The sequence below is a fragment of the Macaca mulatta genome, chromosome 12, assembly GCF_049350105.2.
Source record: "Macaca mulatta isolate MMU2019108-1 chromosome 12, T2T-MMU8v2.0, whole genome shotgun sequence".
Lineage (NCBI taxonomy): Eukaryota > Metazoa > Chordata > Mammalia > Primates > Cercopithecidae > Macaca > Macaca mulatta.
In genome coordinates, this window is record NC_133417.1 from 26,461,571 (window position 1) to 26,486,441 (window position 24,871).

The following is a 24,871-nucleotide window of genomic DNA, read 5'->3' on the forward strand; positions in this document are numbered from 1 at the left end:
CAGTGAGACCCTGTCTACACACACACACACACACACACACACACACACACACACACACACACACAAATTATCTAGGCGTGGTGGCATGTACCTGTGATCCCAGCTACTCAGGAGGCTGAGGTGGGAGGATCACCTGAGCCCAAGAGTTTGAGGCTGCAGTGAGCTGTGATTGCACCACTGCACTCCAGCCTAGTGGTGGAGCAAAACCCTGTCTCTAAAAAAACTCTTTTTAATTAAAAATATATTTAAATGGCATTTAAATTGAACTTCACAGAAAACCTGCGACACCTCTGTGGAGTACTCCACAGAATATAGCATATATCCCTCTAAAAGTATATTGGAGTGGGAGGAGAGCTGGAGAAAGAACATGCTTCCCTAACCTACAGCAAAGAGCAAGGTTTTGTAGTAAATGTGAAGCTGCAGCAAGGACCTGCCTTTTCAAGGAGAAAACTAATGAGCATGAGACTTGAATGACTGGTGTCAGAAACCACAGCTTAGGGCTGCATGGTAAACAACGTGTGTGTGTCATCTTTGGTTTTTGTTGTGTGTTTCATTCCTTGGCTGTCCTTAAGAGAACAGTCATGACCAACCCTCACTGAGTATTTACTTTGTGCCAGGCACTATTCTAAGAACCTAACATGTATTAAATCATTTAATCCCTACAACAACCCTAGGAAGTAGGCCCTCTTGAAGACAAAACATGCTTGGCATCGTGGATGCTGGAGTCAAACTCAGGGTCCCATTCTAGGTATTTCAGACCATGGGACTCCTTCTAGGATCACTTGGGAGCTGAATTAAAGGGGCAGGGAAGGTGGCTGAGAGACATGCTCTGTTGTGCGTACCCTAAGATGGAAAGCCTGAAAACGTCTTGCTTAAATAAAATTTCACAGGAAGGAGGGGAGAAATAACTCTTCGGAAATGGGGTCAGTTAGTTTTCCTTCAATGATCTCATTTGTATCCAACCTTTACTTATCTCCCTGGAATCTGGGGCTAGGGGCTGAGGGGGGTCTAGGGATGGGACTGAGAGAGATGCAGGGAGGGAGAGCAGGAGTTTAGGGTGGAAGCTGGCTGCCACTTGGCCTTGGGAAAGGAAGGAGTGTCCAGGCCATTCTTCTCACCAGTTTTGCCCTTCTTTGTGTCCATGTCTAGGAGTAACAGTGCAAGCCCTTTCCACAGTTCCTGTCATGTTTAGCTACTGGGTGAGTGTGAAACCTCAAGCCATCTCCTTGGTGTTGAAGGTTCGTGTCAAGCTCCCAAAAAGTGAACAGATACCTCAAGTCTAGACACCAGTACCACTGACCACCCCCAACAACTAACTGTCCTCCCCTTCAGAGATCAGCAGGGTCCCCTCTCAGGCCTGTCTTCTTAGCCGTGTCTTCACTCCAGTACAGTAGCCAGTGGTCACATGTTGCTATGTGACTTGCATTATAGTTCCACCGTACGGTGGTTCTAGGTCAGCCTTATTCTCCACCAGAACTTACCTGTCTGATGACTCATTCCTGCAGTGCCTTGCTGGGGAACTGACAAGCCAATATCTTCTGAGATGAGAATGATTTTGAGGTAGGAATAATAATCATGACCTAATATATCAGCTCTCCAAGGGAAAAACAGAATTCAGAAGGGGAATCCTGAGGTTGGATGCCCTTTCCCAAGTGAATAAATCTCAAGCACTAAAAGTTTCAGGCATGATTTCCAGCCTGTGGAGGAAAATTTTTGTACATAGCCGGGAGCGTGCTAAGTCCCTGCTCATCCAAACAGATACTCACTCTCATGATTTAAGGAGCAGTGGAAATACCACCTGTTCATACATACTTCCGTGATCTGTGTTCATAAACCCAGTATTAGTGAGTGACTCAGTCTTTGCCTGTTCCTGCGATTGCATTCACTACTTAAAAGTGCCCTGAGACCTCAATATGCCTGAATTTATCAGATTGGTTACCACTCTGATTAGACAACTGAGGCTGCAGGAGAGGATCAGATTCCTGGCAGTGGGCAGTGGGGTGACAGAGGAAAGAAAACAGTGAAGAAGGGAGCATTAGGGAAACCAACAGCAAACTTCATCTGCCTCAGCATTTTGCCAAGGACAGCCCTGAATGTCACAGCCAACAAGAAGGACAGACAGGAGAACAGGCAGGCAGCAGGACAAGTCAGTGAGCCAGCCTGGCTGCCCCCAACGAGGCATGATAAGGAGGTGCCTTGATGGTGGCCTGGGACCCTTGGCCAGGCCTGACCTCCTGGGAGGTAGGGGGGCATTAAGATCTTTCTGCAGTTGGAGGTGGCCCATGCTCATTCCATCTCTAGTGCTGGGATACCAGGCCCAGTAATTGTGTCCTTCCCTTCTGATTCTGGCCTCAATTTTTCCAATGAATCAGCAATATACCTTCTGTTTTCTTTGCTTTACAAAGATTGGCTTCTGGGTCTTCTGTGGCCAGCACCTTTCCAATCTGTGCCTCTGTTTTCTGATGTGGTAAAGCTCATCAAAATGTGTCATTTGAAAATGACAAATATTATAGCCACAAGGAGGCACTGTTCAGAGTAAATGTCTGAAAGAAGTAGGTTTTCAACAATGCGGTTTTCCCTCTCCTGTCTCCACCAGGCCAAACCTGAGGACACTTTAAACCTGTGCCAGCTTTTAAACAACGACCTTGCCACCACCGTTGCGAGCTACCCCAGGAGGTTTGTGGGTCTGGGGACGTTGCCCATGCAGGCCCCCGAGCTGGCGGTCCAGGAGATGGAGCGCTGTGTGAAAGAGCTGGGCTTTCCTGGGGTCCAAATTGGCACCCACGTCAACGAGTGGGACCTGAACGCGCGGGAGCTCTTTCCTGTCTATGCGGTGAGTAGCGGGGCTGCTCAGCCAATGCCAGCCGCCCAGTGCCTGGGCCCGGGGCACTGCTGGGTGCTGGCGGGGAGGAGGGGAAGCGTCACCCTACTGGGAGGGGAGAGTGGCATCTATGACTTGTTAGATGTAGGTAGAAGGTGTAGAAATAGCCCCCACAAAGGAGTGGGCCATTCCAAAGAGGAACTGGTGGAATGGTTCCTAGGCCAGCGCTGAGTTAACACAGTGAAATCTCTTTTCCTTCCATCCCCCTTGCCCTCCTTTTTTTAAATCTTTCACTTGGAAGCCAAAATACCCTCTTTACAGCCACTGCGCAAAAGAATCGTGTTAATGACATACAAATATATATATACATATATTTCGGCTGGGTGCAGCAGCTCACACCTATAATCCCAGCACTTCGGGAGGCCCAGGTGGGCAGATCACTTGAGGCCAGGAGTTCGAGGCCAGCCTGACCAACATAGCAAAACCCCATCTCTACTAAAAATACAAAAAAAATTAGCCAGGTGTAGTGCCACACCCCTGTAATCCCAGCTACTTGGGAGGCTGAGGCATGACAACATCTTCAACCTAGGAGACAGAGGTTGCAGTGAGCCAAGATTGTGCCACTGCACTCTAGTCTGGGTAACAGAGCCAGACTCGGCCAAGCGCGATGGCTCATGCTTGTAATCCCAGCATTTCGGGAGGCCGAGGCAGGCAGATCATGAGGTCAGGAGTTTGAGACCAGCCTAGCCAACACAGTGAAACCCCGTCTCTACTAAAAATACAAAAATTAGCTGGGCGTGGTGGCGGGTACCTGTAATCCCAGTTACTTGGGAGGCTGAGGTAGGAGAATCGCTTGAACTCCAGAGATGGAGGTTGCAGTAAGCCAAGATCATGCCACTGCACTCCAGCCTGGGCGACATAGCTAGACACTGTCTCAAACAAACAAAAAAAAAGAGCAAGACTCCATCTCAAAAAAAAAAAAATCTGCTTTGAAAAAAAAAATACTTAACATTTTTCAAAAATACAGAAAAGTATAAAGACGAAAATAAACATTACCCATAATCCAGCCTCCCAAAGATAAGTAGCGACTGTTATCATACACAGTTACTTTTTTGATATACATATATCTATATTTTCATGAAACTGAAATTCTGTTACACATGTGATTTTGTATGCTAATTAAAAATTTCCAACATAAGTGAAAATTCTTTTAATGCATGATTTTTAAATAACTGCAGAATATTCCAATATATGGCTATGTTTTGATTTATTTAACCAACCTGTAATTAAGATATTTTTTAAGTCATATATTTTGAAAATGTACTTTCAAATACCTAATAAAAAATAATACCATGAAAATGTTAACATTTGATGAAACTAGGTGGTGGGTATATGGATGCTCATTGTGTTATTGTTTACACTTTCTATACTTAAAATATTTCATGGTAAAATGTATGTTCAAAAATTCAGTGCCATTCATTTCTGAAATATCCAGCTTCAAGTATCCATAGTTCCACAGTCATCTCCATCAGTCTTCTTCTTCCTCCTCCACTTTCAATTCTTTCTATAACCAAATCTTCTCATCTCAGTACCAGGATTCACGATGCATAACTCTACTCAATTGCATTTTTTAAATGTTTTATTTCCCTCCTAGAATTATAATAATATTGCTTTCTATTATTTTCATTATAAATGCAAAATCTTTAATAATGACTTACATAGATGTTTGTGGACTCACCAGGCACTGTGATTACTGATCATTTACTCATTTAGTATTTATTGAGGTCTAACTACAGGCAAAAAATTTTTCCATGTTTGTATCTATGGCAACTGCCCACCAGTCAGGGGATTGCCTGTTAAATTGCCTCCTAATGACTTGAAAGTTTTAATGTTCCTCAAAATATTGAACTCCCTGAAGTTCACTGGCTGCAGTGGCTTAGCTGATGTAGCGAATGTTTTCTAGAAACTTTAATGAGCTTTGAAAGAGGATTTATTTACTTATGCATCCAAGTTGTTTCAGCACAGAGTGAGCGAGACTTCAACTGCAAGTCATGTTAGCATTCATTGGATTTGGGTTTATGAATTACTAAGGGGCTTAGGAAGCAACAGCAGCCGGTCGGGGTCCGCATGGATATTTTCATTTGCGTGACTAGCTCGACCCATCAATCATTCTAACTGGGCTGTTTTGGGGACATCCAGTCTCTGAGGGGATTCAGGAGCACATGCTGTCCCCAGGTGGCTCACGATGTCCTGGGGGTGGCAGCATATTTGTTTGGTTAGCAAGGTTTGCCTGCCTCTCTGCTCTCTAGTTTGTGTCAATAATGTGTTGAAATGAATTTTCATAAGCGAGGTTGGCTTTGTCATTTCAAGGTGATCCTGGCACTCCAAAGGTCTAACTGTCCCCTTTATCTCCTAGACCTCCCTTTTTAGTGAGTAAACCCAATCATACATGCTCAGGTCAGTTTTCAGGCGCAAAAACAACTTCGTCACTGGTATAAGGCAGACAGAATTGCAGTGCCAACTGCCCAGCTCCACCATCTATCAGCCACAAGGCCTGAGTAAGTTAGCCTCTATCTGCCTTAGTTTTCTTCTCCATAAAATGAGGGTAGTAAAAGTGTGCATCTCATAAAAAAAATTAAACTAGTTAATAATTATAAAATTCTTATAACAGCTTGGGCACATAAGTTCTCAATGCTAATTATAATTGTGAGAGTATAACTTCTTTTTCTATTCTCTACAAACCCCATATATAGAAGGAGATCAACAATATGTTAATTTGAATTGAACAGAAATGAGGGTGGGAGGAGGGTGAGGATCAAAAATCTACCTATTGGGTACAATGGTTATTACCTGGGTGATAAAATAATCTGTATGCGAAGCCCCTGTGACATGCAATTTACCTTTATAACAAACCTGCACATGTACTCTGAACATAAAAGTTTACAAAAAATAAAAAGGAAAAATTTTAAAAAGAAAAGAACCACCAGAGGCACACAGAATAAAGCTGTATCCAAATGAGGAGTCAAATCCCACAGAGATACCATGACCATGCACCTTTGCCAAATTCAAACCATCCCAAGAAGTCAGTATTTTCTTTCCAACCTGCATCTATGATCAGAAACCAATTAGCTTCTCTCTCTTTAAAAGGCTTATATCTCTTCTGCTCCCCAGGACCTGTTGAATTAAAAGTCCTTTCTTCAACTTACCAGAATCCCCTGTTGTCCCAGAATTGGTTTTCTGTTTTAAAAATGCTTATGTACACAAGTCACATTGCATCAGCCTGGTTAGCACAAACATTTATGTATGAGGGTAGGAGGAGTCACTCCAGAGCCTCAATATACGTAGTGAGGAATTATTCTAAGGGAAATCTCTTTTGAATCTTGATGAGTGCTAATATTCAATGCCTGTTGAGGGGACTTCTTTTAATTAAACTTTTTGTTGAATAAAGGTCATTCCATCCAGATGGTATTTCCATTTCTCAGAAGGCCCTGGAGCATGCCCATGACATTCATCTCAGTGCCTGTCTGGCTAAGGCATTGACCTCTTCCCTTTCTGAGGTCATCTCACTCACAGCTGACTGTTCAGAGACTCAGCTGGGCTCCTGGGGCAGGAAGAATGCCTACAGACCCCAGGGATTCCACCCAGCGCTGGGCTCTGAGTAGTCAGGTGGCTTGGGTCAGGCCAGCCAGCCCCAGCCCAGCACTGAGCCTCTGGTTCCAGCACATCACTTCCTCACTTTCCACAAACTCTAGTTTCCAAGTGGGGAAAAGGAGGGGGCACTCTCGCCCTGACTCCAAGGATACAATCTCAGCAATCCTTCCAAAAGAGTAGACCAAGTAGGAGCCAGAAGGAGCCAAATGTAGGGGAAATTTTCCCCTACATTTCAGGTGTGGGATTCGTCCTTGAGCATTTTGCTCTCAGCCAAAACATCTGAATAATGGATATTTCCGGACACTTGTTTTACCAGATGATATATTAAGTTCATCGACCTCAGTGGTAAATCTACCAACCCCCTTTGTTAATTCTAAGTGTCCCTTTTATTTTCCAAGCAGGAGAAGTTTGTCAATATCTCTTTTAAATAGATCATAAAACAACTTCAAAAGCATTTTATTTTTACAGACCAATATAGACTCAAAGAAAAGCAGTTTCCCCAAAACAGTACCTGGTATCTGCTCACTCATCAAAGTAACCCTCTCTCTCTCTCTCTCTCTCTCTCTCTCATTGCTTCTTTGAAGGCAGCTGAAAGGCTGAAGTGTTCTCTGTTCGTGCATCCCTGGGACATGCAGATGGATGGACGAATGGCCAAATACTGGCTCCCTTGGCTCGTAGGTTTGTGTCTGTGTGGGGTCTGGAACAGAGGACCAACTCTTGGGTTTTTCCAATCATCCATGGAAACCTATTAGGTCAAATAGGGAAAGTATGAATAATTAACAGGATTATGAGTAACAGCAGCTATCACTTACTGAGCTCTTACTTGGATTAGTGCTATATATATATACATTACCTCATTTAATTTTAAACATATCCAATACCATCATAAATAAATCATATATTTAATCTATGAGGTTGACATTACAATGATCATTTTACAGATGGAGAAACTGAGGCTTGGAGTGTTTAGGTAAGTTGTCCAAGTCACACAGTTAATACATGAAAATGTAATTTACACAGATATATCTGACTCCAAAGCCAGTCTTGCTACACAGACTCCCAAAGAGGCTTCAAAAAATGTAACCACGCCTGTCTAGTAGATTTTTTGGAAGATGATAATAGCATCAGTTCATACAAACGAGAATCCTAGAATTAAAGGTAGAAGGTCAACTTCCACCACCCAAAGATCTGAAATCTTATATAAAAGATGTCCCAGGCTTGCAATTTTCCTGTTATCTGCTCTTCTGCCCTTTGCCTCCTGCACTATCCATAGTTCCACAAAAGGGTAGAGGAGAAAACTCCATTTGCTCTATCCAGTCTCTCATTATCAGTTATGATAAGAAGAGAGAGAGAACAGATGTAAAATTCTGGAGCTATAGGTGAAAAATAGAGCTCATCTACAAACCCAATGAAAACTTGGTCCCCAAATGAAAAGTGTTAGGTTTTTTTGTTGTTGTTGTTTTGTTTTGTTTTTTGAGACAAGTTCTCACTCTGTCACCCAGACTGGAGTACAGTGGTGCAATCTCAGCTCACTGCAACCTCCGCCTCCCGGGTTCAAACAATTCTCCTGCCTCAGCCTCCCAAATAGCTGGGATTACAGGGGTGCAATGCCATGCCCAGCTAATCTTTGTATTTTCAGTAGAAACAGGGTTTCACCATCTTGGCCAGGCTGGTCTCAAATTCTTGGCCTCAAGTGATCCACCCACCTCTGCCTCCCAAAGTGCTAGGATTACAGGTGTGAACCACTGCACCGGATTTTCTTTAAGGAGACTATTGTTCTTTCTCTCCTCAGCCCAACTAGTACAATTAGTAATCATTAAGCAATCAAAATAGCAATCACCATGAAGAATTAAATGGGGCAATATATTGGAAGTCAAAAAAATGGGATTTTAGTTCCAACTTAAGTCTCTATTTCACTGTATTGCTTGTAGTAAACCACTTTAACTCCATAGGCCGCAATCCCTCATCCGTAAAATGAGAATGCTGGTCTGGATTCCTCCAAAGGTCTCTTTCTGCTCTGATGTTTTATATATTCCTGTGATTGCTGTTGGAAACCAAAGTATTTAGTAAGGAGGCTTCCTACTCATTCCCCACCAAATTCTTGGGCAATAATTAATAGGATGAGATAACCCAAGATGCCCAGTGCCATCAAGCTTCAAAGAAAAATGTCACCCTTATTCACAAAACTTTGACAAGTCCCACAAGCTTATTTATTTATTTATTTATTTATTTATTTATTTAGAGACCAAGTCTCACTCTGTCACCCAGGCTGGAGTGCAGTGGTGTGATCTCAGCTCACTGCAACCTCTGCCTCCCAGGTTCAAGTGATTCTCCTGCCCCAGCCTCCCAAGTAGCTGGGATTACAAGTGAACGCCACCATGCTCAGCTAATTTTTATATTTTTAGTAGAGACAGGGTTTCACCATGTTGGCCAGGCTGGTCTCAAACTCCTGACCTCAACTGATCTGCCCACCTTGGCCTCCCAAAGTGCTGGAATTACAGGTGTGAGTCACCACACCCGGCCCATAAACTTATTTATATTGCAACAGGAGAGCATCTGCATATAGAGTCATTTCATCATCCATTTATGCAACACAAATACATTGATTCCTTCTAGCATGCCAGGCCCTGTCCCAGGCACTGGGGATACAGACATGAACAAAACCTCTGCTTTCATGGAGCTTACATTCTGGTTAGAGGAAAGAGATTATAAACAAGTATATATAATCACAAGAAAACAGGCTAATTTTGGAATTTTATTCTGGATGCAAAGGTGGTCATTAGTGGATTGGAGGATTCCCAGCAGAGAAGCATCATGATCCAATTCACACTATGAATGTAACTCTGACTGCTGTATGGAGAATGGATTGTGGGGTTATCGTTCAAGTAATTATGAGAAAGTAGAGTCACAGAACTAGAAGAAAGTGATGTCATCCATCTCTCTGCCTCCAGGAAGCTCTGCCCACAAATTGCTCCCAGATGGGTACAAATCTATCATGCTTCCAGAATTCCCAGGCAGCTGGGTGCCAGGGGTGTCTCTGCCTGTGAAGCAGTGACCAGCCCCAGGCAGAATGAGCATCCTGTGAAGCCTAGCTCCGCAGCCTACAGAGTCAGGCTTCCCCAGAAGGTGCAGGGCACAGCTGTGGAGCGGTCGGATTTCTGAGTCATGGTCTGAAAAGCAGTCAATGGCAATGTAGCTTGGACTGGCTCCTCGGGGTGAAGGCATTAGACGTGGACCAGCTGCTTCTCCTAGCAGCACAAAGCACTTGAAATAATTCATTTTAATCCAGTTATTTTCAACCTCAGCTACAAGAGGCAGCAAAGATTTGGCAGCAATGATCATAATGATAGTTAATATTTAGTGAGCCCTTACTAAATGCCAGGTGCTGTCTGCCAATCCTCAAAACAACTCACTGGCAGGAACTCACCATTTTACAGATGAGGAAATTGAGAGAGAAGCAACTAATACTTTTGTTGAGCACCTCCATTGTGAAATTCTGTCCAGGAACTTGGCTGACATCATTATTTGCAATGCTCCACAACAGTCTTGCAAAATAGGCAACACAGACATCATCTTACAGATGAAATGTGGGCTCAGAGCCATTAAATAACTGGCCTCCAGAGGCCAGGAGGCAGAAAACTGGAGGAGCTAGGGTTCAGCTCAGACTTGGCACACTCCACCTGTCCCACTGCATCCCAAACTGAAGTTGCGGGAATTAAGGCAAATGCCAAGTCCTCTGGCTCCTCGACCTCTCTGGCCATTAGATGACTCTCCCTTCAAGTGGCAAGTAGGAAGTTTCACGTGGTTCTCCTTGCCAAAGTAATGCCCTATAATACAGCCAAACTATGCCAGGGTACAGGGGCCTCAAGTTTCTTTGCACTGACAATTCCCCAGCCACTAACATCACTGAACTTCTTCTTGGTCATCCCTGAGCCTTGCAACTATTTCCTCTCCAGGAATGCCAGCAGAGACCACCATAGCCATTTGCTCCATGATCATGGGTGGAGTGTTTGAGAAGTTTCCTAAACTGAAAGTGTGTTTCGCACATGGCGGTAAGACCCTATTTTTATTAGTCATCTCAGGCTGTCATAACAAAATGCCACAGATTGCATGACTGTAAGAAAACAGAAATTAATTTTCTCACAGTCCTGGAGGCTAGAAGTCCGAGATCAAGGTGCTGGCAGGGTTGGTTTCTAGTGAGGGCTCTCTTCCTAGTTTGCACATGGCCACCTTCCTCACATGGCCTTTGGTCTCTCCTCCTTTTCTTACAAGGACATCAGTACACCAGTCCTATTGGATTGAGGCCCCACTTTATGACCTCGTGTAACCTTAATTACCTCCTTAGAGCTCCTTTCTGCAAATACAGTCACATTTGGCATTAGGGCTTCAGCATATGAATTTTGAAGGAATAGGATTCAGTTTATAACATCCTTCCAGTCATCACTCTAGTCACATGATAGTTTAGGAACCAAATTCTACTTTTGTAGGCAAGTTTAGTTTTGGCACTGTTTTTTTTTTTCTGCTTTTTATTTAAATCCCTCTGGTTAGATCGTGAGCTCTCCAGTCTACAAAAGTCCCTACTATTCTTCGTTGTTTACAAATAGGCCTACTTCATTTTTTTACATTGCCTGCCTGGTCCCTGTAGGTAATTGAATTTGTGACCCTTAAACACACACACACACACACACACACAAAATCAAACCACACATGTTATTCTCTAACATGCCTTTCCTCCTCAACAGCATAGAGAAGACATCTTTCCATGTCAACAAATACTGAGCTTCATCATTTTTTATGGTGTCATGTATGGCCTTGTATTTCATGGATATGTCACCATGACTTAGATAGTCCCCAACTGATAGGTTGTCTCAATATTTTGCTATTATAATCACACTATATTTGAAAACTTTGATTACATATCTTTACACACTTGCCTTCACTCTTTTTTTTATTTTTATTTTTATTTTATTTTTATTTTTTTGAGACAGAGTCTCACTCTGTCACACAGGCTGCAGTGCAGTGGTGCGATCTCGGCTACTGCAACCTCCGCCTCCCAGGTTCAAGCGATTCTCCTGTCTCAGCTTCCTGAGTAGCTGGGACTACAGGCACGTGCCACCACGCCTGACTAATTTTTTTGTATTTTAGTAGAGGTGGGGTTTCACCATGTTAGCCAGGATGGTCTCAATCTCCAGACCTCGTGATCTGCCATCCTTAGCCTCCCAAAGTGCTGGGATTTTAGGCGTGAGCCATTGTGCCCAGCCTGTCTTCTCTCTTTAGGATGAATTTCTCAAATCTGAATTTCTAGATGAGTTAATGTCATTTCTTCCATCATCTCCCAGCATTCAGAACACAATAGGTCCTTTGTAATTACTGCTAATCAGCTGGCCTACGGTAACTTCTTGCATATAACATCAAGACTAAAGGAATCCTTTACAATCAACACTAACCCCTCAGTAATGGGTTTTACTTGCAGGTGGTGCCTTCCCCTTCACAGTGGGAAGAATCTCCCATGGATTCAGCATGCGCCCAGATCTGTGTGCCCAGGACAACCCAATGAACCCGAAGAAATACCTTGGTTCCTTTTACACAGATGCTTTGGTTCATGATCCTCTGTCCCTCAAGCTGCTAACAGATGTCATAGGAAAGGTAAGCCCAGTCTGCCACTTGGATGGCTTATGGGGAGCAGAATGCTACATCAGCAACCCATCCTCTCTCCTTTTTTGGACTCTCTCCTAAAAAGGGATGGAATAAAGGTATTAGATGAAAGGAGAGAGACAGTGAGGTTTGGGATTAGGTTTGCTCACACAGGGGATTATCTCCAGGGTCTCCCTCCACACAGAGTATATAATACTAAGAAACTATTATATATGCCAGAGAAATCCCAGATAATCTACATGGCTGGGTATTCCCTCAGATCAGCTCCTCCTCCTTAGTGACATTCCTATATACACCCAAAATGACACGTGGCAATGTAGTAAGCAGGAAAGGGTCACAAGTTTCAAAGTCAAATTGACCTGGGTTAAAATCCTGGCTCTACCTTTCACTAGCTGGGTAAATTGTGAATGCAACTGTCCTCACCCACTACATGGAGAAAACTGGAACGCTGAAAGGGTGGAAAACGCATAGCTGGGAAATTGCACTGGACAGGGAGTCAGGGGAAGATGGTGAAGGGTCTTGTGTATCATGCCCTGAGATTTCTTCCTGGAATAATATGGCTTTTGATTCTCTCATTTAATTAAAACACCAGCATGGTGGTACTTTAAAGCCCACAAGAAAAATTCTTTCCTCTGATGTAGTCTCCTCGCCGATCTCTCTGTTGGTGGCACATCCACCCTTTAGGTATTCTTCAAAAATGTTAACTCAGCAAGTTCGAGAATTTCTAGGGAAAAGGCCATAGTGAAAAGTCTAAAATATTTTGTATTTCAATTCCATCTTATTACTTACAGATATCTATAGAAGATTTCCAAATTTTCCCAAGGGAAAATCTTTGGGGTTAAAAGTATATAGACATATTTAAAAATTTGCAATATGGTACTTGAGTTTAGACTCTAAGGTTTAAAAAAATCATGTCTAGCAAAAAGAGGCCCATCATTTGAAAGTTGCAAGTAGTGTTTTATCTCCAGAATGGACACTTTATCTCACATTAATGCTGACTGTTTCTCTGGCTTGAGAAAATCACCAGAATATAAATGTTAAGCATTTTAGCTTGGTAATCAATTATGTGGTTGAGCTGTGTCTCTGAGTTGTTTAGCTTTTGTGTCACCCCTGCAGAGATGGATGGTTAGCAATAGCAATTGGTTGTGACTGTTGATTGTTTTTGGTTTGGATATAGAGTGATGAGAAGGTATGTAAGCAGAAGACTGCACAGTGCAGAAACTGGAAGAGACTTTGTGGGCTCTGGACATTGAGCAATGGAGGAAAGGAATTGGGAAAATCATGTGGAATTAGGGGAAAGGGCTTTTCTTATTACATCGCATCAAGCCTAGTACCTCCTTAGTATTCTTGGAAATTGAAACAACAGGAGAAAACACCATTGCCAAATCCAAAGCCCATTTTCTAAGGGATACTATCAGCACCTTAAACAAGCATCCAGTGCAATACGCATTGGCCAGGGGACAGAAGCAGAAGAGGAAAAATATGGCAAGCACTTCATGTTAACCAGTGGATGGACTAGTTGGTGAGCACATGTGAATACATTCCTGTTAGGGACCTCCAGAAAAACTCAGCAGGTACTTTACAAAGTTCTTGGTGCTGAGATCTTACATTCAAACTGTGAAAGCTTGAGCCATAATAATTTGGGCATCAAAAGCAAATGTGACCTCATTTTATGTGATCTCACAGGCTGGTAAATCCAGGACATAGGAGCAGTATATATTAATAATTTAGGATTCTTTTAAAAATGTTAATACTTCCTCATTCTACTCATATTCACATTAGCAAATTCTCTTTTAAAAACAATCCCCAAATCAGAATGGCTAAGGAAAGTCCTAGCTAGACATCTGCGCTAGAGAGCAATCTGGCCAGATTTGAGCAAAAGGACACAATGTGGTGGAGGCAGGTCTCTAGAAAGAAAATAATGGAACTGATGAATGATTTGATCTGTCTGAGAGTTGGAAACAATTACTGCCAGACATTTAACAGATCTGTTAATGCATTAGGAACAAATGCAGGATATATATAGAAAATTAAGCCAATGAAAGAAAAGGAAATAACTGACTCCAAGAAAACAAAAAGTCTACTTGAGGGCAGATAATCACTGTATATTACTTGACTCGGCAGTAAGCAATATTTGTAGTCATAATAGGGTAAATATTAAGTACTGGTTTAAATGAAAATCATAATTCTATTAAGAAAGAGAGTAAGAAAGAAATTCTCAACGACCATAATGGGAAATCAGTAAATACTCTCTAAAGTTAGTAAACTAAGAAACAATAGTATAAGCTTATTATCTGGGAATATAAAGGTAATTATCAAACGATGCATGCTAAAATGGTAAAAGTGGCTGCCTTAGGGGATAAGAGTTGGAGAGGTGACCCAGGGTTTCACTCTGTTACCCAGGCTGGAGTGCTGTGGCATGATCATAGCTCACTGCAACCTCCATCTCGCAGGCTCAAGCCATCGTCCCACCTCAGCCTCCCAGGTAGCTAGGACTACAGGTACACACCAGCATACCCAGCTCATTTTTGTATTTTTTGTAGAGACAGGGTTTCGCCATGTTGCCCAGCAGGTCCCGGATTTAAGCAATCTGGCTGCTTCAACCTCCCAAAGTGCTGGGATTACAGGCATGAGTCACCACGCCTGGCCAAAAAAATGTTTTAAAAAAAGAGCTGCTTTTGATAATAAAGGTATTTTGTAATATTTGATTGTTTACATATAAACTTTACTTTGATAAAAATAAATTTTAAATAACATCTTAAGATATATGTCATATATAAAAAACCAAAACCATTATTGAGCACCTACTATTTCTAAAACACTGTGCTATTTGATAAGAAAGTGTTTAAATTGCATAATCTCTTGGCTTCCTTCCACCTCTAAAATTCTTTAGCTTTTAAATTCTTTGCTTTGATTTTTAAAGATGGATACAAAGAATGCAGGTTATAGATTATCAGTCTAACACTGTGAGAAATACAAAAAAAGGAAAACTTTATTTCCTCCCTATATTGACATGATCACAGAAAATACACTTCACTATTTAAATGGATAGATTTTTGAGAGGTCGGTCATACGCTCGTTATGGGTATATCATAATTTTGGCTAGATCCACTGGTAACCTCCTGCTGCATAATTACAGTCGTGCATCACTTAATAGTGGAGATACGTTCTGAGAAATGCATCATTAGGCAATGTTGTGGTTGTGCGAACATCACAGTGCCCTTACACAAATGTTTATGGTACAGCCTACTACACACCTCAGCTATATGGTATACAGCCTGGTGCTCCTAGGCTACAAACCTGTACATGTTACTGTACTGAATACTGTAGGCAGTTGTAACCCAGTGATACATATTTGTGTAGCTAAACATATCTAAACATAAAAAGGGTACAGTAAAAATAAGATGTAAAAGATGAAAAATGTATAGGGCACTTGCCATGAATGGAGCTTGCAGGACTGGAGGTTGCTCTGGGTGAGTCAGTGAGTGAGTAGTGAGTGAATGTGAAGGCCTAAGACACTGCTTTACATTACTGTGGACTTCATAAACACCCTACACTTAAGCTACACTAATTTTTTTTTAACTTTCTTTCCTCAATAATAAATTAACTTTAGCTTACTGTAACTTTTTTACTTTATAAACTTTTAAATTTTTTAAACTTTTTCACTCTTAATAATACTTAACTTAAAATAAGAACACACTATACAGCTGTACAGAAATATTTTTTCTTTATATCCTGATAAGCTCTCTTATATTAAAAAAATTTTTTTTTTTTTTTTGCTTTTTAAACTTTTTTGTTAAAAACTAAGACTGAAGTACACACATTAGCCTAGGCCTACACAGGGTAAGGATCATTGTCACTGTCTTTCCCCTCCACATCTTGTCCCACTGGAACATCTTCGGGGGCAATAACACAACTGGAGCTGTCATCTCATATGACAAAGCCTTCTTCTGGAATACCTCTTGAAGGACTCGCCTGAGGCTGTTTTATAGTTAATTTTTTTTTAACAAGTAGAAGGAGCACACTCTAAATTAATGATTAAAAAGGGTAATACAGTGAATACATAAGCCAGTGACATCGTCATTTATATCATTACCAAGTCTTACATACTGTACATCATTACCTGTGCTATACTTTTTTTTTTTAAGACAGTCTTGATCTATCACTCAGGCTGGAGTGCAGTGGCATGATCTCAGCTCACTGCAACCTCTGCCTCCTGGGTTCAAGCAATTCTCATGTTTCAACCTCCCAAGTAGCTGGGATTACAGGAATGTGCCACCATACCCAGCTAACGTTTATATTTTAAGTAGACATGCATTTCACCATGTTAGCTAGGCTGGTCTCAAACTCCTGACCTCAGGTGATCCACCCTCCTTAGCCTCCCTAAGTGCTGGGATTACAGGCATGAGCCACTATGCCCAGCCTATCTGTGCTATACTTTTAGTAAGACTGGCAGAGATAGGTTTGTTTACACCGGCATCACCACAAACACTTGAGTGGTGCATTGCACATCATAATAATAGTAATAACACATCACATTATAATGGCTATAATATCACTAAGCAATAGAAACTTTTCAGTTCCATTATAATCTTATGGGATCACCGTCACATATGCAGTCTGTCATTGACCAAAACATCATTACGTGATGCATGACTGTAATTACCCCAAAACTTAGTGGCTTAAAACAAGCCACATAAACAATAATAAACATTTATCATCTCTCATGGCCTCTATATGTTAGGAATTTGGAAATAGCTTAACTGACTCAAAGTCTCTCAAGAGGTGAGACAGGCAAGGTGTCAGTCAAGGCTGTAGTTATCTAAAAGCTTGGCTGGGGCTAAAGGATTTATATTCAAGGTAGATTGAATATAATCTACCTTGAGTGGCATGTCAGTGATTGGTTTTTGTGGGAGGCCTCAGTTCCTCTCCAGGTGTGCCTCTTTGCACAGCTGCTTGAGTGTCCTCACAACATGGCTGCTGGATGCCCCCAAGAGTGAGTGATCTGAGAGAGAAATGGGGAGAGATGGTAATGGAGACAGGAGGGAGGGAGGGAAAAAGAAGAGGGGAGAAAGAGAAAAAGACAGAGAGAAAGAGCGAGAGAGAGAGATTGAGCACACACCAGACAGAAGCTATCCTTTTTATGACCTAGAGACAGAAGTCATGTAGTATTAATTCCACCACATTTTATTCATTAGAAGCAAGTCATTTAATCTGGCTCACATTCAAGGGGAGTAGAATTAGATCCCACCTTTTGAAGGGAGGCTTATCAAAGAATTCGAAGGTGTATTTAAAACTACCTCATTCCACTCTCTGGCCACAAATTATTTATATTCCTCCTAAATGCAAAACACCCTCACCCCTACCAAGACTGCCCCAAAAGTCTCATCCGTTTATAGCATCACTTAAAAGTCTAGGATTTTGGCCGGGCACGGTGGCTCAAGCCTGTAATCCCAGCACTTTGGGAGGCCGAGACGGGCGGATCACGAGGTCAGGAGATCAAGACCATCCTGGCTAACACGGTGAAACCCCGTCTCTACTAAAAAAATACAAAAAACTAGCCGGGCGAGGTGGCGGGCGCCTGTAGTCCCAGCTACTCGGGAGGCTGAGGCAGGAGAATGGCGTGAACCCGGGAGGTGGAGCTTGCAGTGAGCTGAGATCTGGCCACTGCGCTCCAGCCTGGGCGACAGAGCGAGACTCTGTCTCAAAAAAAAAAAAAAAAAAAAAAAGTCTAGGATTTTGTTGCTTAGATGAACTGGTGGATGAGGCTCCTCATGTATACTTTCTCCAAATCTGAAGAACTGTGAACTTAACAGACAAGTTCCTGTGTTCCTCACACGCTCAATGTAAAATGGCAAGCCAAGCATAGGATACTTGCTATTCTTCCCATTCCAAAAGGGGAAAACAGGAGGTTCAGAGGAGTCACTAGCCACCAGCAAGTCTGAAATCCATCAGGCACATATTGTTAGTTCCTTTATTAGAACTCAAAGCATAGAAACTATTCAACATAACTCTGTTTGTATTGTTTTGTTTTTGAGACAGGGTTTTGCTCTGTCATCCCGGCTGGAGTGCAGTGGCACCATCTCAGCTCATTGCAACCTTCACCCCCCAGGCTCAAGGGATCCTCCAGTCTCAGTCCCCTAAGTAGCTGGGACCACAGACACATGCCACCACGGCTGGCTAACTTTTGTATGTTTTGTAGAGACAGGGTTTTGCCATGTTGCCCAGGCTGGTCTCAAACTCCTGGACTCAAGTGATCCACCCACCTCAGCTTCCCAAAGCACTGGGATTACAGGTATGAGCCAGTCTGCCAGCCAATTCAACATAGCTGTTGCTTCTACCTTCTCAGTCATCTTTCCTTTTCCATGAAAGTCTGTGTTTGTGGCTGAGCAGTTTGAACAGACTGCTTCATGCCTGTACATGTTTTATAGTCCAAAGGTTTACTTTCCTTTTTTATATCTGTTCCTTTCAGTCCAAGCTGGTTGTGCTTCTGCTAATACAATTCCCTTAAAAACCAAATGAGTCTTTCATGAATTTTATCAAGTTTCACATCATTAGGCAAAAGACTTAGCCACAAATCTTTGAGAAAAGCCCTTCTGTACCTTTGGGTTTCTGCTAAGGTGGCTGAGAGACAACAGTCTTAAGTTTCTGAGAAGCCCTTCTTGTTTGACTGAATGGCTTTTTAAGGCACTTCCTAGATCTTTTGAGGTTATAGCAAAGACATTATAGTCACATCTTGGCTTAATTTTTAGACTCTATTTTTCTGATTATGCCCTGGATTTAGTTTTTGCCAGAAATCCATATCTTAACTTTAGCATCGTTTGCTATAGAAGAGGCTGGAAATTTTCAAACCCAACAATCCCCATAGTACCAGTCCATGGCTCAGGGGTTGGGGACCCCTATTGTAGATGATGGCGTTGCTAAATTTTTGCCACCACCATAGCAAGTATCACCCTTCTTCTAGTTTCCAATCACATTTTCTTCATGCTCCTTTAAGCCTTTACTGCAACCTTCTCACAGGCCACTGGGCTTCTAATGAGAGTCTTTACAGGGACCTTTGGTCTTTTATTATTCTCAAAGTCCTCCCAACTTCCTCCTACTAATCAGTTCCAAAGCCACTCCCACATTTTCAGGTTTTTGTTATGGTAGCACCAAATTTCTAGGAACCAAACTCTGTATTAGTTACATGTTGCTGCATCACAAATTAACCTAAAACTTAGCGGCTTAAAACAAGAATGCATATTTATTATCTCATTCCTTTTCTCTGGGTCAGGAATTCAGGAACCCTCTGGCTTGGCAATTCTGGCTCAGGGTTTCTCTTGAGGTTCAATAAGATGACTGCAGACCACCAATTTCTTCTTTATTTCTTTTCTTCTTTATTTTATTTTATTTACATGCTACTTACACAAACAACCCCAAACTCTCCACCAGTTTTGTAACTTTCCTCTCAGTACATTCAGACACATAGACTAATACTAGTCTATTAATTCTGTATTCTTAAAGAAATATCTTCAGGAACCTTCCGACGCTCTAATTGGGACTGAGTTGCTATTTAAACCCACTGCACAGCTGTCATCCTGAAAACTCTCTTCATGAGGATATTCTCAATCTCTCTCATTGGATTCCTTGTTTGCTGAATCTCATGAATTTCCCATTTCTTGGTTTTACTCCTTCATCTTGGTGGACAACATCCTTCAATAATTTTCAGAGAAGGAAGTATGGGGGATGAACTTTTCAAAACCTTGTTTATCTAAAAATGTCTGTATTCATCCTTCACAATGAGCTAATTGTTCGGCTAGGTAATAATTCTAGCTTAGAAGTCACTTTTTTTCCCTCAGAATTTTAAAGTCATTGTTCCATTGTATTCTGACTTTTAGAGGTGCTGTTGGGTAATGTAATGACATCCTAATTTTTGAAATTTGTATAAAACCTGCTTCTCTCTCCTCCTCACCACAACTTCAAAGAGTCCAAGAATTTCTTTTTGTCCTGAAATTTCACAGTGATACTACTTGATGGAGGTCTGTTTTCACCCATTACACTAGTCATTTGGTGGATCCTTTCACTCTGTAAATTTTCTTAAATTATTTCTTTAATGATTTCCTTCCCTCTGCTTTTCTCTCTGGAATGCCTATTGTTCTAAAGTTGAACCTATTTTTGTTTTCTGTCTTATATACCACCTCTTTGAACTTTTACTTTCTGGGAGATTTTTTTCAACTTTATTTAAAAAGCCTTCTACTTAGTTGGTCCCTCAATTTCCAAAAGCTTACTATTTTTCTTGTTCTCTGAATTTTTTTAAATATCCTGTTCTTGTTGGGCGGATGCAATACCTTTTCTTATCTCTCTGAATACACTAAGAATTTTAGGAAGTTTACTTATCCCTGTAAGTCTTCCTCTAGGTGGCTTTTTTGTCTGTTTTTTAAAGTCTCAGTCTTCCATATTAAATGCTTTCCTCATGCGTCTAATCTTTTTGAGCATGTACAGTGTTTTAGTACCTGACTCTTGGAGTTGTTAGGACAAGACAGAGGTAATAATTACACAGCATTGTGAATGTGTTCTATGCGGATGAAGTGTACATTTTAGTTAATATTATGTTATGTGAATTTCACCTCAATTTTTTAAGGGGTTTGTTTCTGCAAGTTAGACTTTCTGCCATCCCAACCAAAATATCTATTCATATGTTCTTCACTTTATTTATTTATTTATTTATGTATTTAGAGACAAAGTCTCACTCTGTCACCCAGGCTGGAGTGCAGTGGCATGATCTCGGCTCACTGCAACCTCTGCCTCCCGGGATCAAGCAATTCTTGTGCCTCAACCTCCTGAGTAGCTGGGATTACAGGCATGAGTCAGAACACCTGACTAATTTTTGTATTTTTAGTAGGAACGTGGTTTCACCATGTTGGCCAGGCTGGTCTCAAAACTCCTGACCTCAGGTGATCCGCCCACCTCGGCCTCCCAAAGTTCTGGGATTACAGGCATGCACCACTGTTCCTGGCCCTTTCTTTATTTTTAATGGAGAATCCCAAAATTCTTGTTCTGTAAAATAGGAAGTATTTTTATTTCATAGTAAAAGAAATGGTTCACTTTTAGGAGCAACACTGTCAGTTTTTACAACAATAGTCAGAAACGTGATCTTGTCTTGGGCATTTGATCTGTGAGTAAGAAGATGAACCTAAGCTGGACATCATTCAGGTCCAATGGATAAAGCTTCACCATCCCCTTTCTGTACCTTCTACATCTTTCATATTCAGGACTACTCGATTCAAGGGGTTCTGAAGGGCTAGGATGATCCAGAAGCACTGAAAAGTTATTTATCATTAAAGAAAGATTTGATTGTACCCAGAGCTATTGTAGGCTGCAGACCATACCATACGTGTTAGAAATATTTCCAACATGGCTTAAAACTAAAAGAGTTTCTCAGGCCGGGCGTAATCCCAACACTTTCGGAGGCCAAGATGGGAGGATCTCTTGAGGCCAGGAGTTCAAGACCAGCCTGCCCAACATGGTGAAACCCTGTCTCTACTAAAAATACCAAAAAAAATAGCCAGATTATGCCTGTAATCCCAGCACTTTGGGAGGCTGAAGTGGTTGGATCACTTGAGGTTAGGAGTTTGAGACCAACCTGGTCAACATGGTGAAACCCCATCTCTACTAAAAATACAGAAAGTAGCCAGGCATGGTGATGGGTACCTGTAATCCCAGCTACTCAGGAGGCTGAGGCACGAGAATCACTTGAACCTGGGAGGCAGAGATTGCAGTGAGCCAAAATTGCACCACTGCACTCCAGCCTGAGAGGCACAGTGAGACTTGGTCTCAAAACAAACAAAAAAAAAGGTTGGGGAGGGTTCTGGCCTAATTCCCACCTAACCTGACATTTAAATTTGTTTGCATACTTCGGCTTCCAAGTGTTTTGGTTACAAGATATTTTCTTGTGCACTGGAATCCTCAAAAGAGTAAAAATACTTTTTTGAAGCCTGTAAGCTTCCTTTCTGCTTCTCAAGAAGTTGTGGTAAGTGAGAGGGTTCAAGTCCTGGCTCTACTACTGTTATGCCCAGACTGTTTGTTCCCCAAAGAAGACCACCAGAGTCCAGAGTCAAAGCCAAGCGGCAAGGATCTTTACTACAAGTTCGAACTTGGTCCCTCCTTTACACAGTATACAAGAGGGCCCCGAACAATGCGAGCGTTTGCTTTTTATAGCCCGAAAGTTGTAGGGGAACAAAGAAATTCTTTTGGCTCCTGCGCTTTCAGTAACCTTGAACGGCTGTCTCCTTATCGGAGACTTTCCAGGTGGTGTTTGTACTGAGCTCAGGGAGTTTGAGAGATATATGGTGGTGGGATGGGAGGATGGGATGTGTTTGTGCTAGGCTCAGGGAGTTTTGAGCCCGGGGCTGAGGAATGTGCCCAGCTCCTTTCATTCCCCCCTTCTTTTCAGGTATCTTTAGAGCCAATCTTGGGTCTTATAGATCTGATTCTGTTTCAGCGTTTACAGGTTGGTATTGGGCTCTGAGGACCATGAGTTGTACGGTGTCAAATCTCTTCCTAACAAATTGTAAAATTCTGTTAACAACACAAGGTCCTACGGTAAGCAGAAATAGTAGACTTAGCAGGGGTCCAAGGAAGGGGGCTAATAGAGAAAACATAGAGGAATTCCACCATTGGTCTGCAGCTGAAGCAAACTGCCGTGTTTTTACTTCAGTGCTTAACTTGCGTAACTGTTGGACCCGGTCCTCTACAAGTCCTGATTCATTTATGTAGAAACAACAGTCTTCTTTTAGAAATATACATGTACCACCTTTTTCTGCAGTGAGTAGGTCTAGGGCCCTCCGGTTTTGCAAGGTTACCTGAGCTAGGGACGTGAGCTGCCGCTGAAGGGAGGCAAGGGACTCAGCCGACTCCTCCATAGCAACGGCAAATTGTTGGTATAACTTGTTACTTTCTATGAGGGTGTGACCTAGGGCTCCCCCCGCCAGTCCGGCCGCAATGAAGGATGCGGTGAGGGAGATTCCTGCAATGAGGGGGAGAAATATGGCTCGTGCAGGTCTTGGTCTAGGGTCTGGGTGAATAACAGCACTAGTCCAGTTACCGGTATACCCTAGGAACTCGCCAGCAGTTAGTAGAGTCAACCGGGGAACTAATGTGACAGGGAGACATAGTAGGTTATTAACAGAAGGATTAGGTAGGTTCTTAGATAAGGTTCCATTACACCAGAAGAATATGCCTGATGGAGCCCTTAAGGTGATATTAGGGGGCGTTGCAGTGATGCTGCAGAGGCTGGAATTGGTTCCTGAGAAACAGTAGGGAAACTTCTCCTGACTGGGGTTTAGGTATAGGGGCACATTCAGGATAGGAGCATACGAGTGGTTTCGGAGGTTGTTAGCTTGGGCAAAGGTAGAGGGTCCCCATGGCAGAGGGACAGCTGTTAGCGGTGGATGCCCTAGAGTGGCGCACAGGAAGCAGCCAGACAGGCTATGAAGTCCTGTAAGGTTAGCAAGTTCTAGTCCTTCTTGTAATAACTTTAACCAGGAGAAAGGACGTAAGTCTTGTGTTAGTCTGTTTTCCTGTCGTTGGATATTCCCGTGGACCAGGGGCAGTACTTGCACTAGGCCTCGCCACAGATAGAGGTGACTGCTAGGCCATGTGGAGGAGGGGGAGTAGTATACAGCCCCATGTTGAGGTGTGGTCCAGCGGGAGTTCCAGGGGTCTCTAACTATCTATGTATATGGAAAGTCTCTATCCCGTCTACGATAGAAGGGCCATTTAGGGTCTAACTGTTTTCTTTTTCCCCAATAACGGGGTCTGTGGATGTTACAATAGTTATAAGGACAGCCAGCATTTTGGTGCCACCAATAGTGTTTACAATTGTATTTAGTCTGATCAAACTCAAAGCATATTATTGGTGTCATAGGTTTGGCTATTTGAAAACCAGTAAAATTTAGTAGAATTGGGCTGTTGCACCCTGAGGAAGGGCAATCAGCACTGGCCAATAATTTTCCGGGCTTATGAGGTTGCCCAGGGTGGGTTCGGTTTTCATAAAGCCAGAATCTCCAGACAAAGGGATTATGAGCTGGTTTTGTGATTTCTCCAGCGGCCACTAGGGCGACTAACATTAGGGTTAGACTATCTAACTGCATGTTTGCAGTGAGCTATGCTGCCGGCGCAGGGTGAGTTTTAAGGGGTTGTTCCTAGCTCTGTCCACAGTCCACGTGTCCGGTGCTTCAGCCGCCGCCGTGATTGGTCCCAGAAGATCAGAGGTTGGGTCCACTGGCTTGACGTGGGTGTAGTGGATCCACGATGTGATGCCTTCTACCTTCAGGGCGGTGGGTGTGGTTAGGAGTACCTGGAGTGGTCCTTTCCACCTGGGTTCTAGGGTCTCTTGTCGGTGTCGCTTGACCAGGACCCAGTCTCCCGGCTGGTACGGATGGGGTGTTGGCGGGGGACCGGTCTCATATAGTTCCTTCAGCTTGGGCCAGATTTCTTGATGAATTTTCTGCAAGGCTTGTAGGGAAAACAAGAGTTCAGAGACATTTTCTGTTTCGGACTTGAGCAGATCATCTTTTAGGCCGGGAACTAAGGGTGGGGGTCTGCCATACATAATTTCATAAGGAGTAAGGCCCAGTCTGTAAGGGGTATTACGGGCCCGGAACAGAGCGTAGGGGAGAAGGACCACCCAATTAGCGCCAGTCTCCATAGTCAATTTAGTTAAGGTCTCTTTTAAGGTCCGATTCATTCTCTCTACCTGTCCTG

General features: G+C 42.6%; 2 protein-coding genes across 16 annotated transcripts in view; one reads left to right on the top strand and one right to left on the bottom strand.

Moving 5' to 3' along the window:
* The window catches only part of ACMSD (aminocarboxymuconate semialdehyde decarboxylase), a 70,875-nt gene that overhangs the window by 21,667 nt on the left and 24,337 nt on the right, over positions 1–24,871 (top strand). For 5 of the 14 annotated variants that reach the window (XM_077956884.1, XM_077956891.1, XM_077956885.1 and 2 more), the window contains 6 exons: positions 1,150–1,199; positions 2,597–2,833; positions 7,057–7,150; positions 10,429–10,524; positions 11,946–12,118; positions 18,330–18,422. In XM_077956884.1, coding sequence (XP_077813010.1) covers positions 1,150–1,199; positions 2,597–2,833; positions 7,057–7,150; positions 10,429–10,524; positions 11,946–12,118; positions 18,330–18,422 — 743 coding nt within the window. The remainder of the gene's footprint in view (positions 1–1,149; positions 1,200–2,596; positions 2,834–7,056; positions 7,151–10,428; positions 10,525–11,945; positions 12,119–18,329; positions 18,423–24,871) is intronic. The other 9 variants (XM_077956886.1, XM_077956887.1, XM_077956889.1 and 6 more) reach the window with 3 other exon arrangements.
* LOC144333374 (uncharacterized) overlaps positions 1–24,871 on the bottom strand; it is an 86,141-nt gene that overhangs the window by 19,474 nt on the left and 41,796 nt on the right. For both annotated transcript variants that reach the window (XR_013401981.1, XM_077956893.1), the window contains exons 2-3: positions 12,044–12,204; positions 6,984–7,217 (exon numbers count right to left, since the gene is read on the bottom strand). Coding sequence is in view for 1 of the 2 variants with exons in the window: in XM_077956893.1 (XP_077813019.1) it covers positions 6,984–7,092 (109 nt within the window). In the remaining variant the exon portion in view is untranslated. The remainder of the gene's footprint in view (positions 1–6,983; positions 7,218–12,043; positions 12,205–24,871) is intronic.